At 45.2% G+C, this 16916-nt stretch overlaps 1 protein-coding gene across 3 annotated transcripts in view; it reads right to left on the minus strand.

Annotated features, from left to right (window-relative positions):
- HOOK2 (hook microtubule tethering protein 2) overlaps window positions 1–16916 on the minus strand; it is a 406674-nt gene that overhangs the window by 185003 nt on the left and 204755 nt on the right. For all 3 annotated transcript variants that reach the window (XM_078689227.1, XM_078689226.1, XM_078689228.1), the window contains exons 10-13: window positions 14225–14365; window positions 12306–12507; window positions 830–940; window positions 566–653 (exon numbers count right to left, since the gene is read on the minus strand). In XM_078689227.1, coding sequence (XP_078545353.1) covers window positions 566–653; window positions 830–940; window positions 12306–12507; window positions 14225–14365 — 542 coding nt within the window. The remainder of the gene's footprint in view (window positions 1–565; window positions 654–829; window positions 941–12305; window positions 12508–14224; window positions 14366–16916) is intronic.

The raw sequence follows: 16916 nt of genomic DNA on the forward strand, positions 1-16916 counted from the left end.
CCACTTGGTTGAGCAAGCAAATTTTGTATAGCCATATTTGTTATTTTGCATGCTGGTATGTGCCAGGACCTCCCCTTGGTTTTATGCAGACTAATGTAACCTATGCATATGTAAGGCCCATGTTCTCTGTACTCCTTAGACTGCCTCCTAGAGTGACCTGAGGGTACCGCATGACGAAGTCTCCCTCATGTGAGGTTATTAAAAATTTTATTTTTATATTACAGCTTCTGTGGCAATCTCTTCTTTGTTGGTTAAAAGAACCAGGTGTATCAGTGAACCTCCTAGGAGGTTTATATTTCTTCACCCCAAATCCATGGTTGAAGGATGAGCAAAAAGTAAATAAATAGATAAACAATAACAACATACAGGGTGGCACCTTCAACTGGTCATCAGTGGACAGGCATAGTCATAGCTAGAACCATTCATGGCCAACTAGCTACTAGAGATGGATCTTAAACAAATTCTGGATTCACTCTGGTGTCTGAGGTTTCTTGAAAGATGAGGTATTCGTTTGCCCAACAGAAGTCATGGTTGATTAAAGTTCCCCTCTAGTACCATCACTTACCAGCCTGGGACAGGCACGTTTGCTGCACCTGGGCGCACCGTAATTCATCATTGGCCTCTCGCAGGGCATCTCGTTCTAGGATTAGACGCTGCAACAGGAGAGGAGGGGGGTAAGAAATTTAAAATCAGAAGCTTGCTCCTAGTACTGTAGGAGGGTCAGGAAACAGTATCACGATCACTAAAGATCACCCTGTGACTTCTCCACAAACCCAACTGTCCATTCTTCCACCCACTCCCGTTCACCCTCACCCACAACCAAGCTCACCTCCTTTTCCTTCTGTAAAGCATCGAATTTCTCTCGCTGGTTCCGGAATTCGAACTGCCACTTCTCAGCTTTCATGGCCTCGTTCGAACGTTGCGAGAGTAGCTCCTGAACCTGAAGATGTGGGATGCAATCACATTGGATATTTGCACTGATTCAAATCCTACTTACAACTGCAACCCATAGACATCTGTACCAATACACTTCATTTGTGAGATGAAAAGCCCCACCAATTTACTACAAGCAGTAAGACAAGCCCAACGCAGCTCTGCCAATGCACATTTTGCCCTGCACCATGGCTCGTGTTATGAGAAATGTGAAATCATGGTTCAACAGCAGACAACAGTAGAGAACATCACATAGTTCTACATGGTGAAAGGACAGTGGAGGCCAAAATCTTGTGCTGATGAGAGAGGTGAAGCATTCACTTGAAAGCCGAATGCACAACCTACAAGATTGTAGTTAAAGGAAAACTCGTGTTTGACAAGCTTGAGGGAATTTATGGCCTTAGCACACAGGCACATATTAGGTTGTCCTGGTTAAACAAGAATGCGATTGAAGAGGAATGAAGAATAGCAGCAGGAGATTGAATTAGTCAAGAACAATTAATCTGGGAGAAGTCTTAGGAGCAAAATGATAAAGCACACGCACCAATAAATATGCATTCACCACAAATAAGAAAGCATTAAAAAGTAGAAGAATACTTAGTTTGTTAAGCACTGTTAGACCTGCAATAAAGGTTGTGCAGTGAATTAGGTTAAAGTTTAGGGTCATTAGTCACAGGTGCCATGAGGTTATACATTAGTTATGTAAAAAAACTATGTAGTGATTCATTGTTTGATGTTTTTAATAAAGTATTGTCTGACTTTGTATAAAAGAAGCTACCTGTGAAGCAGCAGATTGAGGCCGGCTGTTTACTTGTGTGGACTGGCCACTCTCCCTGTCCCTACAGTAAGGAAAATGCTACTTACCAGTATACATCTGTTCTTGGCATGTAGGGCTGCAGAACCACATACTATTGCATAGATCACCATCTGGTGGTGGGCCCAGATGATTACACTTTCTTTTTGTCTTGGAAGAGTCTTTGTCTGTTGGATTACTCCTGTAAATCATAGTGCGCATGGGCATCACCTACATCTTCAGATTGTTTTCGCCACTGGGCAAATGATGGAGTTGTACGAGTATAGATAAGGATGTTCATGTATTGTGCATCTAATTAAGATATTACTGGAACAGATATAGGTAGCCGGGGAGGCGGGTGGGCGTGTGTGGTTCTGCAGCCCTACATGCCAAGAACAGATGCATACTGGTAAGTAGCATTTTCCGTTCGAGGCATATGGGCTGCAGACAACACACTATTGCATCGATTGCTCAGCAGTTTTCTCCCTTAGCGGGGACCACCCGTATCTGTTGCAGTAGTTTGAAAAATGTTTTGAGTACAGACTGCCCCCACAGTAGCTTCTTGTTTTGCCTGGACATCTACAAAGTAGTGTTTTGTAAATGTGTGCGGTGTAGACCATGTAGCTGCTTTACAGATATCTAATGGTATATTTCCTAGGAATGCCATAGATGCCCCTAATATACGGGTAGAATGAGCCCTAGGGGGGATGGATAGAGTGCGTTTTGCTTTTTGGTAACAGATTTGAATGTACTTAACAATCCACCTTGCAATGCCTGATTTTGAAAGAGTATTGCCTTTGTGTGGAGGAGAAAAGGACACAAAAAGTTGTTTTGTTTTACGAAACGGTTTTGTCCAATCAATGTAGTAGAGGAGTGCTCTTTTTACATCTAATGTGTGTAGAGCTCTTTCTGCAACTGTCTGTGGTTGGGAAAAGAATACTGGCAACTCAATAGATTGGTTGAGGTGGAATGGTGAAATGACTTTTGGCAGGAATTTCGGGTTTGTCTTAAGAACCACTTTGTTGTGATGGAGTTGTATAAATGGTTCTTGAATTGTTAATGCATGAAACTCACTTACACTACTTAGTGAGGTAATAGCAACTAAAAATGAAACTCTACATGTAAGGAACTGTAACTCACACTAATGTAATGGTTCAAACGGAGGACCCATAAGTCTAGTGAGAACAATATTTAAATTCCATAACGGAGCGGGTGGTATTCTGGGAGGAATTATTCTTTTTAATCCTTCCATAAACGCTTTGATGGCAGGTACTCTAAACAATGACAAATGTCTGTTTTGAAGATAAGCTGCTATAGCAGCAAGATGTAACCTGATTGAGGAGTACGCTAAATTACATCTTTGCAGATGAAGTAGGTAGCATATGATTTTTTGTATGGAAACATCTAATGGGTTAATATTATTTGTACAATACACAACAAACCTTTTCTGCTTGGCTGCGGAGCATGCTCTAGTGGTGTGGCGTCCAGCTTCTTTTATGACATTCATGCAATCAGGCGGAAGATTGACGTATCCAAATTCTAAGACCTCAGGAGCTAAATCGCTAGATTGAGCTGCATTGGGTCTGGATGCATGATCTCTCCATGGTTCTGTGTCAGTAGATGTGGAGAGAGTTTTAATTTTTTACGTGGTACTATTGATAGCTCTAGTAGTGTGGTGTACCACGGTTGTCTTGCCCACGTTGGTGCTATGAGAGGGAATGTTGCTGTAGCTTGCGTACCACTAACGGAATTAGTGGGAGAGGTGGAAAAGCGTACGCAAATTTGTTTGACCAACTCATCCATACCGCATTACCTTTGGACAATGGGTGTGGGTATCTGGCGGCAAAGCTTGAGCATTTGGAGTGGAGGTGTGTGGGGAACAGATCTATCTCTGGCTGTCCCCACTTGTGAAAGAATGGTTGAAGAACTTGTGGATGAAGTTCCCACTCGTGTATCAGTTGTCTTTGACGACTTAACAGATCTGCAACTTGATTGTGAACTCCTGGTAGATGTTCTGCTAACAGAAATATTGTTTGAGGAATGGCCCACCTCCATATGCTCTGCGTCAGCCGGGAGAGCTGTATGGAGTGTGTTCCTCCTTGTTTTTGGATGTAATACATGGCCGTCATATTGTCCGTACGGACCAGTACAGCCTTTGACAGGTAATGTTGAAACTATTTTAGAGCTAGGAAAATCGCTAACAACTCCAGATGATTTATGTGGAGTAACTTTTGTTGCGGTGTCCATGTACCTTGTACTGTGTGTTTCTTTAAATGCGCTCCCCATCCTGTGAGAGAGGAGTCTGTGGTTAGCACCACATGTGGAACAGGCTCTATGAACAGCCAGCCCTTGGAAAGGTTTTTGGTGTTCCACCACTGCAGAGAGCGATATGTCCGGTCGTCTACCACCACCAAATCTGTTATTTGTTGTTGAGCCTGATTCCACTGACTTGCCAAACACTCTTGTATGGGGCGCATTTGTAGTCTTGCGTATGGTACTATGAAAATGCAAGATGCCACCATTCCTATTAATTGCATGAACACTCGAGCTGGTAGTGAGTGTTGTGGCTGGAATTTAAGTATAAGAGCTTGCATACTTTGTATCCTTGTAAAATTGGGGTATGCAATTGTTTTGGAGGTACCTATTGCGGCACCTAGATACTGTTGAGATAGGGATGGTTGGAGGTGTGACTTCTTTTGATTTACTGTGAATCCCAGCTTGTGCAACAGACCGATGGTCTGATGCGTGTGCTGTACAAATTGGTGGTATGACTTGGATTTTATTAACCAGTCGTCTAGGTATGGGAAGACATGAATGTTGTCCCTTCTCAAGTGTGCTGCTACTACTGCTAGACACTTTGTAAACACTCGAGGTGCTGTAGTAACTCCGAAAGGGAGTACTTTGAATTGGTATTGTTGACCTTCTAGTACAAATCGAAGGTACTTTCTGTGAGATTGATGGATAGGAATGTGAAAGTAAGCGTCCTTGCTCTAATGTGGCAAGGAAGTCTCCTTGTTTTAACAACGGCAGAACTTGTTGTAGTGTGACCATATGGAAATGGTTGGATTGTATGTACAGGTTCGGGGGCCATAGATCTAGTATAGGTCTGAGGGACCCGTCCTTTTTGGGTATGAGAAAGTATAGTGTTTTGATGGTGTTTTGGGACAGGTTCTATTGCATTCTTTTGTAATAAAGATGCAACCTCTTGTCTTAGAAGTATGAGATGTTCCTGTGACATGGGACGTTGTCTGGGTGGTATTGTTGGAGGAGTGGCAGTGAGCTCCAGGCAATAACCTGACTGAATTATTGGTCTTACCCACCTGTCTGTGGTGATGGAGTTCCAGACAGGTAAGACCTGTTGTAATCTCCCCCCGACAGGAGTGGAATGGTCTGGGGGGATGGAAGGGAAGTCACTGTTTGGTAGTAGAGGCACTGCGGTTGTTGTGGCCTCGGTCTCTGCCCTTATTGTTGTTACCTCTTTATCCTCCTCTGTAATACCCTCTGCTTGGTGAGGTTTGGGTGGGCGCTTTATAAGAGGAGGTGTTGTAAGTTTGAAACCCCTTAGATGCGCCTCTATATGAGGAGCGACGAAAAGACGCTCTATGGGTAAAGCTCTCATGGATGTTGCCGTATCTGAATCTTTTTTCATCTTCTATAGTGCACTATAAACTGTTGGACCAAAGAGATGTTGCTGGTCAAATGGTTGATTTAAAATACTGGCCTGTACTTCTGGTTTGAACCCAGGAATGCGTATCCATGCATGTCTACGCAACAGTACTCCCGTATTTATTGCTCTAGAGGCTGTGTCTGCAGTGTCTAATGCACAGCGGATTGAGGTATTTGTAATAACCTTGCCTTAGATCAGAAGCCCTGGTCTTATATTGCTCTGGTAAATGTTGCACGAGTGATTCTAACTCATCATAATGCGCTCAATCATATCTCGCTAACACAGCTTGAGTGTTAGCAATTCTCCAGACATTGGCTGCTTGTGAGATGGTGCGTTTCCATGAAGCATCTAAAAGCTTAGACTATCAGGGGTGGAGCATCCCCTGTGGTGTGCGAGTTAGCTCTTTTTCTCGCATTTGATACTACCAATGAGTCTAATGGCAGCTGACCTTTGATGTATGCTGGGTCAGTTGGAGCCGCTTTATACTTTTTCCAGTCTGGGGTTAATTACCCTGGCTCTGACGGGGTCTTTGAATACCTCTGGTGCATGTCTCACCACTCCACTAAGTATTTGTAATGTGGTTGTGGTTTTATGTGACAACAGTAGTGTATCCATGAGGAAATCCTCTTCCACTGGATCTGTGTGTAAGTCTACTCCATGAAATGTGGCTGCTCTATGAATGAGCTGTGTAAACCCAATAGTGTAATCAGGGGGAGATGGTCTAGAAGGGTATGAGTCATCTTGTGGCATATCTGGTGCATCTGGCGCATTATAATCCTCCCAGTGATCATCTGATGGCCCAGGAATATTGTCTGGGTCATCTGTGTCGTCTAAATGATGCTCACTTTCTACCTCCTGTGAATAATTGTCTTCATCATCATCATCCTGTGGTATAATACTATGTGTGCTGGATGGTGAGTGTAAAGGAGAAATATCTGCTGGTATCTATTAATGGTGAAGGAATTCTTACGGGGGAAGTTTGAGCATGCTTTTTGAGAGGAACTGGAAGTGGTTTAAGATAGTCCATTTTCCTCTTTTCAGGCACTGTAATAAAATGTCAAGTCTTTGGATTAATATGAAGAGTTTTTTGCTTTGGGTCTGGTTGGAAAAGCGCTTCCGCTGAAAAATCGTTTTTCAGTGCCGATTTATCTTGTTTGGGACCAAAATGCTTAGGTTTTACACTGTCTATTGTCTTTGGAGCGGATTTTGGTTTCGGTTCCGAAGACTTGGTCTTTCTCGGATCTGCACTCTTTGGATCCGGAATCTTTGCTCCTGAAGTGCGTTTGGAATCATCGACCTTCGGAGCCGAAGTGTGTTTCGATACCGAAGCAGGCTTTGGGTCAACTTTTTTCGGAACCGGAGTGGTCTTCGGTTCGGCAGGCTTGGGAATGTCTTTCGGGGCTGAGCTTGTTTTCAGCTCAACCTGTTTCGGCGCCGATGGCTGCTTCAGTGCCGGGGTTCATTTTGGTTTGAGGACCTTTTGCTTGTATACTGACTCGAGCCCGAGTCGACTGGAGGCTTTTTTGTACTCTTCGTTGCTGAGCCAGAAGGCAGGGCGTCGGAAGGTTTTGGCCGGTGGGCACCCGGACCCAGAGGTGGAGGTGGAACCGAAGCCTGTCCCAGTATGGGGAGGTGAACAGGGTCGATGCTTGTACTCACAACCTGTTGACCAGCTGGAAGAAGATATTCTTCTTCCGTCGGCTCCGGAAGCTGAATCTTCTGCTTCGGAAACGATGTTGTCCTGCTGCTGTTCTTCGGACTCTACTTCGATTGGAGCCTCGTTTATGATGAGGTCTGGTGTCGAAGATGACTGCGCCATGACTCTTCGAGCTCGACGGTCCCGGATGGTCTTCTTGGACCGGAACGAAGCGCAGGCCTCACAGTCTCGACTCTCGTGCTCTGGAGACCAGCACAGATTGCAAACCTCATGAAGATCAGTGTGAGGGAATTTATGTCCACACTGAGGGCACTTCTTGAAAGGTGTTCTTTCCATGAGCCAAAGGCCCAATGGCGCAGTTGGGCCCGACGCCCCGACGAACGCTGGAATCGAGAAGCGCAAGCCTGCCTTTGATGCGGGAAACCGGAATTACTGTAGAAGACGCTACCAATGGTATGATGAAGGTCTTGAAGTCGAAAGGAGATCGGTAACGGGACCGAACGATAAACACATTCGAGCCCGATGGCGGAAAAAAACAATCTGAAGATGGAGTTGATGCCCATGCGCACTACGATCTACAGGAGGAGTCATCCAACAGACAAAGACTCTTCCAAGACAAGAACAAAGTGTAATCATCCGGGCCCACCACCAGATGGTGATCTATGCAATAGTGTGTGGTCTGCAGCCCATATGCTTCGAACAGAACTGTTTTTTACATTGCCAAGAAAAGTTTGTATTTTTCTTTATTCTTAAGTTATGCTGTAACAGTTGGTGAGCCAGCCCTGGAGTCCCTCTTGCCTTCACCGGACTGGTGCGTAGAACATTGCGCTTCTTTGATAAGGTGAGCAGAAACCATGTTGTCTAAAGTTCTGCTTCTTTACGGGGGACAGGTAGCATTCGGGGATTGCAGTCTTTTAAAGGTGAGGACAATGCGGACTACGTTCCATGTTTACGTATATATTGTATGACATTTCTTTTGGCAATGGCAAATCTAGATGTAGATATAAGAAGTATAAGGATATAAGACATAAGGGTTTTGCATGCAAGATTGTGTACATGTGCTGCACAATATCAGGAAAGGCGCTGCATAACCGGTTAACTTGTTATTCCCAATATATGGTTGGAAGTGGTCAATGTGTGTAATTCGAAGTTGGGGGTGCCAATGTTTGGCAGAGGGACAGCTGAAAGCCTGGTGGCAGTAAACTTTACCTCAAAGTACGATCTGAACACTCAAATTACTATCCTGGTGCTAATGTCCAAAAGTCTGTCCATGGTCTGAAAGATGTATGGTTGAAAGGTTATCCTCTCAAAGCGCGGAGGGAAGGGACCAGTGGTTGCCCGTTGCATTGACCGTTTAGAGTTAGAAAAATTGTGATTAAAAGTAGTTGAAGGGGTTATAGTTTTTTAAATATGCTGATGGTAAATGCATGTGTGTGCGTATATGAATTGAAATGTGGCTACAAGGTGATGCTGATGTGTAATGTTGCATGATGTTATTTTAATGTTTAATATATGATTGTCAAGACACAATTGGTGAATTTATTTGTTTATGAGGATTAGTATATAACATTTCAAAGGAGTAATATTTGACCAGATAGATAAAAGTTAAAATTGTGGAAGTGTTAGAAATGAGAGTGATCTTGAAGACTCTCTTAAATATATGCAAAAGACCTTTCCAGGAGATGAGTGCAAATTACACAAATATTGTCAAGACTGGTTTAGAGACACTCAGAAACACAAGTATCCCTGGCCAACAGAAGGGACATTTGATGATAAAATATTAGAGTATATTATCACGTATTGTAGAAGTAAATATGCAGGAGCCAAACTGCAGAAGAGATAAGTCACCTTAGGCTTATGGCAAGTATTTTGTGAGAAGTCTAAGAACTCCTCAAAAGTTGTTAGCCTAGGACCACATCTGCTCCCCACCCCCATATGATCCTATAAGCAAGTCTCCCAATGTACCTGGCATTTATCCACTGACCAGCTATAGGAAGCCGTAGTGGGATTTGGGAACCTTGAAGTTGAGACTCCTTCACAATCCCCAAAAGTAATTCTTAATGTCAGCCCACAGATGTCCAAAGCACATGGGCACTCCCAGACAGCAAGTAAACGTGGATGACTCCCAGTTTTCAGGACAAGTAGAAGCATAGTTTACACTGAATTTAGATTCAGCCCTATCCTCAGGAGGATAGAGATGAAGAGCAAGGTCCAGGAGATGGTGATGACCAGTCACATGCTTCATCAGCAACATTGCATTTGTTTCAGAGAAGAGACGCAACAGGAAGGGTTGTTAGGGAGAGAATGTCCACCCCACAGCAAACAGATAAAGATGATGCTAGATGGAGTGACTATGTGAATAGGGTTGCTAGCGGGTAGATAAAATGGGTGGGATACTTGGTTCCCCAAATGCTAGGCACTCAACTTATGATATTGGTACTCAAGAAAGCTCCCTTACGGATCTTGATCACACAAAAGGTGCAAGAGGATTGCCTAATCACACTGATACTAGAGAAGGAGAGCAGGATATGTTCTCTAAAACTAGGAAATCCCAAGCAACACAGCTTGAGCAGTTGCAGTTCCAGTGCACACTTGACCGGCCATGATATTTTTTGCATAACTATTGCAGAACTATGCAGCGATTTGTTGTCTGACATTTTGTAATAAAGTATTGTCTGACTCTGTATAAAGGAAGCTGCCTGTGAAGCAGCAGACTGAACCAGTCGTTTACATGTGTGAATTTGCCACTCTCCCTGTGTCAACAGTAAAGAGCTGTTTTTTACATTGCCAAGAGGAGTCTGCCTTTTTCTTTATTCTTAAGTTACTCTGCAACATTCGCTAATCCAAAACTGGGACTCAGACACAGCCCATTTCTACCACATAACATTCTGCAATTTTGTGTATTCATATGGAGCTCTATGAAGACTACTAGTAGCAGCCCTATCAGCACGGAGCTCACCAGCTTCTTCACCACCTCTATCTCCACAGCAACCTTCCCAGAAAGATGGAAACATGCAGAGGTCAGACCCCTCCTAAACCAGCGACCTCAAAAATTACCAACTGATCGACCTGCCCCCATACCCAGCCAAAGTACTTGTGAAAGCCATTAACCAACAGCTCTCCGATTACCTGGAATACAACCACCTCCTTGTCGCCTCACAATCAGGATTCTGTGCTGCTGATTGCTACCACAGAACTCTCCTCCACTGTGGAGAAACTGTGAACCTGATGCTCCTCAACCTCTCTGCTGCTTTAGACAGTCTCCCACTACACCGTCATCCACAGACTACATCGGCATACAGCAAAACACCCTCAAACGGATTGCCTACTTCCCAACAGGACACACAAAGAGAGCATCCAACTACCTCCCTTCACCTCCGCACCCAAGGGCATCATACGCTGCGTACCCCAGGGATTATCCCTCAGCCCCACCCTGTTCACCATCTACATGATCCCCCCTCGCAGACCTCGTCAGATACCACGGACTAAACAAATCACCTATGTAGACGACAATGAACTAATCCTCTCGCTCACCGAGGACCCCTTCAAAGCCAAAACCAACTTCTGCAACATCATTACCAGTGTATCTAAATGAATGAGAGATAACTACCTCAAACTCAACTCCGACAAAACAGAAGAATTGATCTTTGGGAAGAACACCGCCGCATGTGACCACAGTTTCTGGGCAACAGAACTCGGACCTATACCGATAGCCCGTGCACGCAACCTCAACATCACCCATGACAGCCAACGGACCATGAAACAACAAAAATCAAAGCAGTCAACCCCTCCTGCTTCCACATCCTTTGCATGCTCCGCAGAATCTTCAGATGGAACCCAACGAACAACAGAGAGACCTTCACACAGGCCCTAGTCACCAGCCGCCTCTACTACAGCAATGCTCTCCGCCAAAATCTCCATCCAGCTCCTCAGAAGACTCCAGACCATAAAGAACGCTACTGCCAGAATCATCCTGGACCTCCCCAAATGGAACCACGTCACTCCTCACCTCAGAAACCTCCACTGGCTCCCCATCCAGAAAATATACCAGTTCAAGATCCTCTCACACGCTTACAAAGCTCTTCACGACTAAGGACAATCCTATATTAACCACTAACTAAATTTAAATCTGCCTTCAAGATACCTGCGCTCTGCCTCACTCGCCCTAATGCAACCTCCCGGCATCCATCGCAGCGGCAGCCGCTCCTTATCATCCATATCAGCCAACACTTAGAATGACCTTCCCCTCCATCTCATAAGATCACCCTCCTTGGCAGACTTCAGGAAGAAACTCAAAACCCAGCTTTTCAACAGAGACCTGGCTCCCTTAGCGCCAAGATTATCCCAGGTATCACAGTGCTGCGTTCTATAAATGCGAAATGATTGATTGAGTCAAAAGGTGGGAAAAATAAACAAGGGGTAGACGATGTAGTCCGCATCTTTACATGGTATGCCACAGATGCTTATTCAGCACTTGTCTGAACCACATACACTCAAAATATGGGGAGTGACTAAACCAAGCACATCATGGAGTGTGCATATGTGTGGGACATTTTAGACATACTTCTGAACTTCACTTTAAGGTTCAAAACAGAAACTGATGGAAAGGCAATTCCAGGCAAGGGAGGTAAGGTATGGCTTGCCCTCCCCCTCCTTTGCCCCAAATGTTTGTACTCCGACTGACAAATGGACAGCAGGCTTTTCTAGACTAACTTTTGTGTCTGGTCCGAGGTATAGCAGGAACACTCATATAAGGTAAAAGGGAGCACAGGAGAATAAAAACATTGTGGATAATTAGTTTGATTTCTTATCTCATAGGAAATCAACATAATTTTCAGCAAGTTGCCTCTTGTATTTTGAGGCCACCAGCTATAGAGTTACCCCTAGCAATAATAAAACCGAGATGTGGCGACTGTGAAGAGCAGTATAATTCTTTGTGGTAACCTTAGGAGATATTCCCACAAAAAGTGCCTCGGATGGTTGAAAATCAAAGAGGAAAATAACTCTGAGATAGGTATTGCTCCGAGACAAGGACATGGAAGAATTCTTTATAAGGAAACACTTGGTTTGGTATTTGGTTCAAACTGACACTCAGTGTCCAGATTTGCCAGTGTAGTCAAGGAGTTTGGAAGAGATGCAAAACAGGCAAAACTGCATTGGTGAGAAAGAAGTATGCCACTAAATGCCCCAGCACTAGGATCCACACAGTTCTTCCCCATTCACCTGCACCACTTACTCCAAGACCAATTTCTCACCTGTCTTTTGTGAGTCTCCAGCTGATTTCGTACAGCATTGGCCTTCCGCAGTTCCTCCTCCAGTTCGCATGTCCTTTGCATGTACACAGTATTACGCTCCTCCAGCAGCTTCACTTGCCGTCGCAGATCTCCAAGGTCCTCTAGCCTCTTCTTGTAGGAATCCACCATGGCCTCCAGCTTGCTCACCTTATCAGAGGAGTGGCTGGAGTAGAGTGGTAAGATGGAAAACTTAACACACAAACTTGATCTCAATTACCTTTTATCATTAGTAACACTATATAATTTGGTTAGGTCACACTTAATATTTAACAGACAACTTTACTCTACAGATATTTCAGCACACAGACTGAGCTCTACAGCAGCTTATCTCATCCTTATCTTTTTTTTGGAGTGCTTCCTAAGATCTTCTAAGAATTAGGATTGCTATGCCTGAAGTACTAGCGTCACTCATCTTACCCTTTCCCAAAATAAGTCCATCTTCCTTTTCAAGTGCCACACCCTCCTAAGGCTATAGAGCACAAGTTTTGGCAGAGCCTTCATGTCTACTTATGCTATGCACAGCTCCAAGCACTGCAGCAAAATTTCAGGACAGATACACTGCTCGCAGATCTTTACCATATGACACCTGGTGTATAGAGGAGCTTCCCACAATCAGTTCCTGAACTTAAAATTAACAGTAATTTCACCTCTCATTGTTCTGTCTTCGCCAAAAGCTTGTGTTCATTAAAAGTCTCCTAGAAGATGTACTCCCCTTCCCCCCTCCCCCTCACCCCACCCCCTAATAGAATGCTTGGACCACAAGCTCTACCAATACATGCAACTTATCACAAGTGTGTTTGTTATCCTGGATATTCCTAATAAGGCTCGTAAGGCAGCTTGCCGTTATCCAGAGGTACCATCACCAAAAGCGGCCCTTATCCTCATACAAGTCGCGTGACCCCATCCCATCCTTGGCTTCGTGTCATGTTATAACAAGACTATTCCTCAGAACTTAGGGGCTCATTACGATCGCGGTTTTCCCGCATCCTCCGGGCCGGCGGAAGCCACTGCCGGCCCGGAGGATGCAGGAAAACCGCTGCGGACCCACCAAAGACCCCCCGCCACATTAGGATGGCTGGTGGGTCCTGGTTTAAGTCCGCCGCTTTTCCGCCTGCGGTCGGCTTACAACCGCGGCGGAAAAGCTCTAATATGGTGGTGGTGTCTCCCAGACACCACCAGCCATATTAGGATGTGTCCAAAAAAATGCTTTTCCGCTGCAGGTTTTCCGCCGTGGAAAAGCATGTGGGACTTCACTGCGGGGGCCCATTGCGGGCCCCCGGGGTGAAGGGGGGGTGGGGGGTGCACATAGGGGGTACCTATGGTACCCCCCTGTATTTGTATGCAGAAATCGGCAGGCACCGCACGGTGCCAGCCGCTTTCTGCATACAAATGCAATGTATGCATTTTTACCATTGCGGCGGGTGCAGCTTGAAGCCGCACCCGCCGCAATGGTAAAAATAGAGGATGTGACCGCCAGGGTGGCGGTCACATCCTAATTTCACAGGAGGGAACTCCGCAGGCCATGCGGAGGTTCCCTCCTACTCCGGGGTCGCGGACGGACGCAAGTCCGTCCGCGATCGTAATTAGCCCCTTAGAGTCATGGAAGATGTATGGATACCTAGTGAAAAATACATTCCTGTCCTAACAAAAAACGTAAAAAATCTTTTACCATATATAATTCCCACTACTTGTTTGAAAGAACTGCATACTCCAATGCAGTAGCAGACTTCTTTTTAAATGCGCATTTTAACTAAGGACCCACAGTGCTCTACACCGCATCTTCAAGTTTGTCCACTACTTACTCCATTGTCTGAGCTTTAATCGCCAGATGTTCTGCACTAGATGTCCACAGCTCTACAAGCTCAACACTCTTTACTTACCGCATGATATCCATTTCATCCTTGAGGGACTGTGCTTCCTCTGCCAGGCTGGTCAGATCCTCGTTTCGACGCTGGAGTTCTAGGACCTCCCGCTCAAGCTCGTCACACCGAATGCGGTAGTCGTCCTTGCCACTCTCCAACCTACAGGAAAAATTATATAGTGGCATGATCACCAAATCTAAAAGGTGTCGGTGCTGAACTTGAAGATTGCAAAAATCATAGCAGTAACTATGGGAGGACAGCAGGGTTGTCTCCAGACAAACAGAAAGGCTTGTGATCTGGATGTACACCCTGGTGACCGAGTGTGGTGAGTGAAGGGAACAGGAGAGTTCTGCAATACCCATTAGGGACACAAAATCACAACATTCACTTAGAAAGAAAAAAAAAATTGTTAACTGGTCGATGGACTACATTTCAAAGAAAAAAGCTCCTAATAGTTTAGAAATCTGCATAATGCACTACATTAAGCGACTCAAAAACACATTTCTATACAGAGCTGGGCTAGTCCATGTGTGCACATTAAACAATTCTCTTCAATGCGACCAGTGAGCTGGTAATGGTCCTGTGGCTACAGGTCAGCACTTAAAGACTTTAGTTCTGAAGTACCACCGTACCATACTAGAAAAGCCATCTGCAAGTGAAAATGTGCTAAAAGGAAACATTCACTGAAAACGAGGCCTGTAGGAGAATACTAAAAGATGTAAAAAAAAAAAAAAAAAAAAAAAAAAGGAAGAGGACTTCAGTGTTCCTCCCACTCCTCACAAATGGACCGCTTCAGCTCCACGTGCAAAAGAGAATATATGCACACATGTAAGAGAAGATGCCACTACAGCCTGAAACTGAAAAAATGCAGTTGGAACTAATACATCATTTATGGGCGAGAAGTCCAACTGCTTTGTTACCCTTTTCGTAATATATTTGGTTGACGTACGGCAGTGGGTTTCATTAAAAGGTGTTAAAGTTCACCCCTAAGCTGTTGCAAGTCCTTAAGAGTCCTATGGGAGCCATCCTTCCTGTGACATGTCTCGTATCTGAGCCTTTAGCCTATTTGCCCGATCAAAGGACACCGTATGGGAAATAAGCTTCCCGCAAAAAAAAAATCCTTCACAGGCATCCCACAGAGTCGCTGGGGAGACATCCCCTGTATCGTTTTCAGGAAAGTAGTGCTTAAGGGTGTCTTTGATACGGTCACAGAGAACTGGGAGAAAAAAGTAGACATGGGTCAAGGTATAAGGACCAGGTTCTTTTGTTGTCGAAAGGCCGAGTACACCCCAAGTACGGTCAAGAAGAACCGAATATTTATCCGCAAGTTGCAAGAGATGTGCAAAAAGGGCCTGGACATGGGACTCTAGTTACGATGGAAAAATAAAGGCAGCAAGGTCCCAAATGTGCACATTATTGCGTCTAGATCGGTTCTCAAGATCATCAAGCTTGTCCTGCAAGCGAAGTGTCCCGGTTCCAGCTTTTCAATGCGGGTCATCCCGCCCTTGTTATCTAGAGTGGACTCTACCACCGCCTCCTCTACTGTGGTCAATCGTACCTCCGCCTGATCATGACCACTCATTGCAGTAGTTATGGCTCTAGTGAGATCCTGGTGAAGGGACGAAAGATCCTTATAAATTCGGTAAGCAGGAGTTTGATATCCTCCTTGGTCGCTGGGGTGTGAGAGTCAAGACCCTCTTGTAAACCGGAGGCCTGGGAGGAAGGTTCACTGTCCACCGATAGTGTGGAGTCAGTCTTCTGAATGATATCGCAGACCAATGACAAGAACTGGGATTTAGCTTTGGACACCGACATGGTGAGACAGGCGGAGAAAGTGAAATGGAGAGGGCCCTCGTCCCGCACACCCAGCAAGAGGTGAAACATGTACCCGGAGGCAATGTACAAGTCTGTCAGGTGGCCCACAGAGCGTTTGCAGGCATTAAAGAGTAGCTGCTAGAGGGAAGCAAAATAAGTTCAGTGAAGGGCCAGCACATTTTTTTAAGTGGCAGAATAGAGGGTTCTGGCTAGAAAAGGTGGCACACACCCTCGGATGTGGCCATCTCAGTGGAGGAATAGCTGCTGGGGCTAGCCCATTGACTACTTGCACTAACACCACTAATGGCCTTAAATCTAGGATTTAAGGAGCACCCTTGGCACTAGAACCTCAGATCTGCTAGAATTGCAATCATGGACAAAGAAGAGACCTGTGAATGCCACTTCAGGACTCGCACAAAGCCAAGGCGCGATAATCTGCACCAGCGGCAACCACCTTGAAACTGCACAACCACAACTCATCCTTGACCAGAGGTTGCCTCCAAAGGAAATAGGAACCTCTCTGCAAGCCAAAGCCAACACCAGAACTCCCTTAGACTAGAGGTACTAGTCCCCTGCAGCCATATCGCACTGCAGGACCCAAAGAATCACTGGCCATCTGGCCCACCGAAGGAATCACCCAAAAGTAAATGATCTAGTGCATTGGGGGAAACGTAGTCAAGACCTCCAGCAAGTTTCAGGCAGCCACTGTTTTCCCCTGTACTCCAGGACATCAAAGTAACTGAAAGTTGTGCTTGCCTACCAAGGCTTGTTGGTGGCCAGTCAGGCTCTTTGTTAGGCACTGTACCTCAAGGGAACCCCAGCATATTTAACCCGCCACCTCAGTGACCTCGTTGTCAAGTTTTTACTTCCCTTTCTTCACCAGCACCGTCAAAGC

Source organism: Lissotriton helveticus, chromosome 1_1 (assembly GCF_964261635.1).
Source record: "Lissotriton helveticus chromosome 1_1, aLisHel1.1, whole genome shotgun sequence".
In the NCBI taxonomy this organism is placed as follows: Eukaryota; Metazoa; Chordata; class Amphibia; order Caudata; family Salamandridae; genus Lissotriton; species Lissotriton helveticus.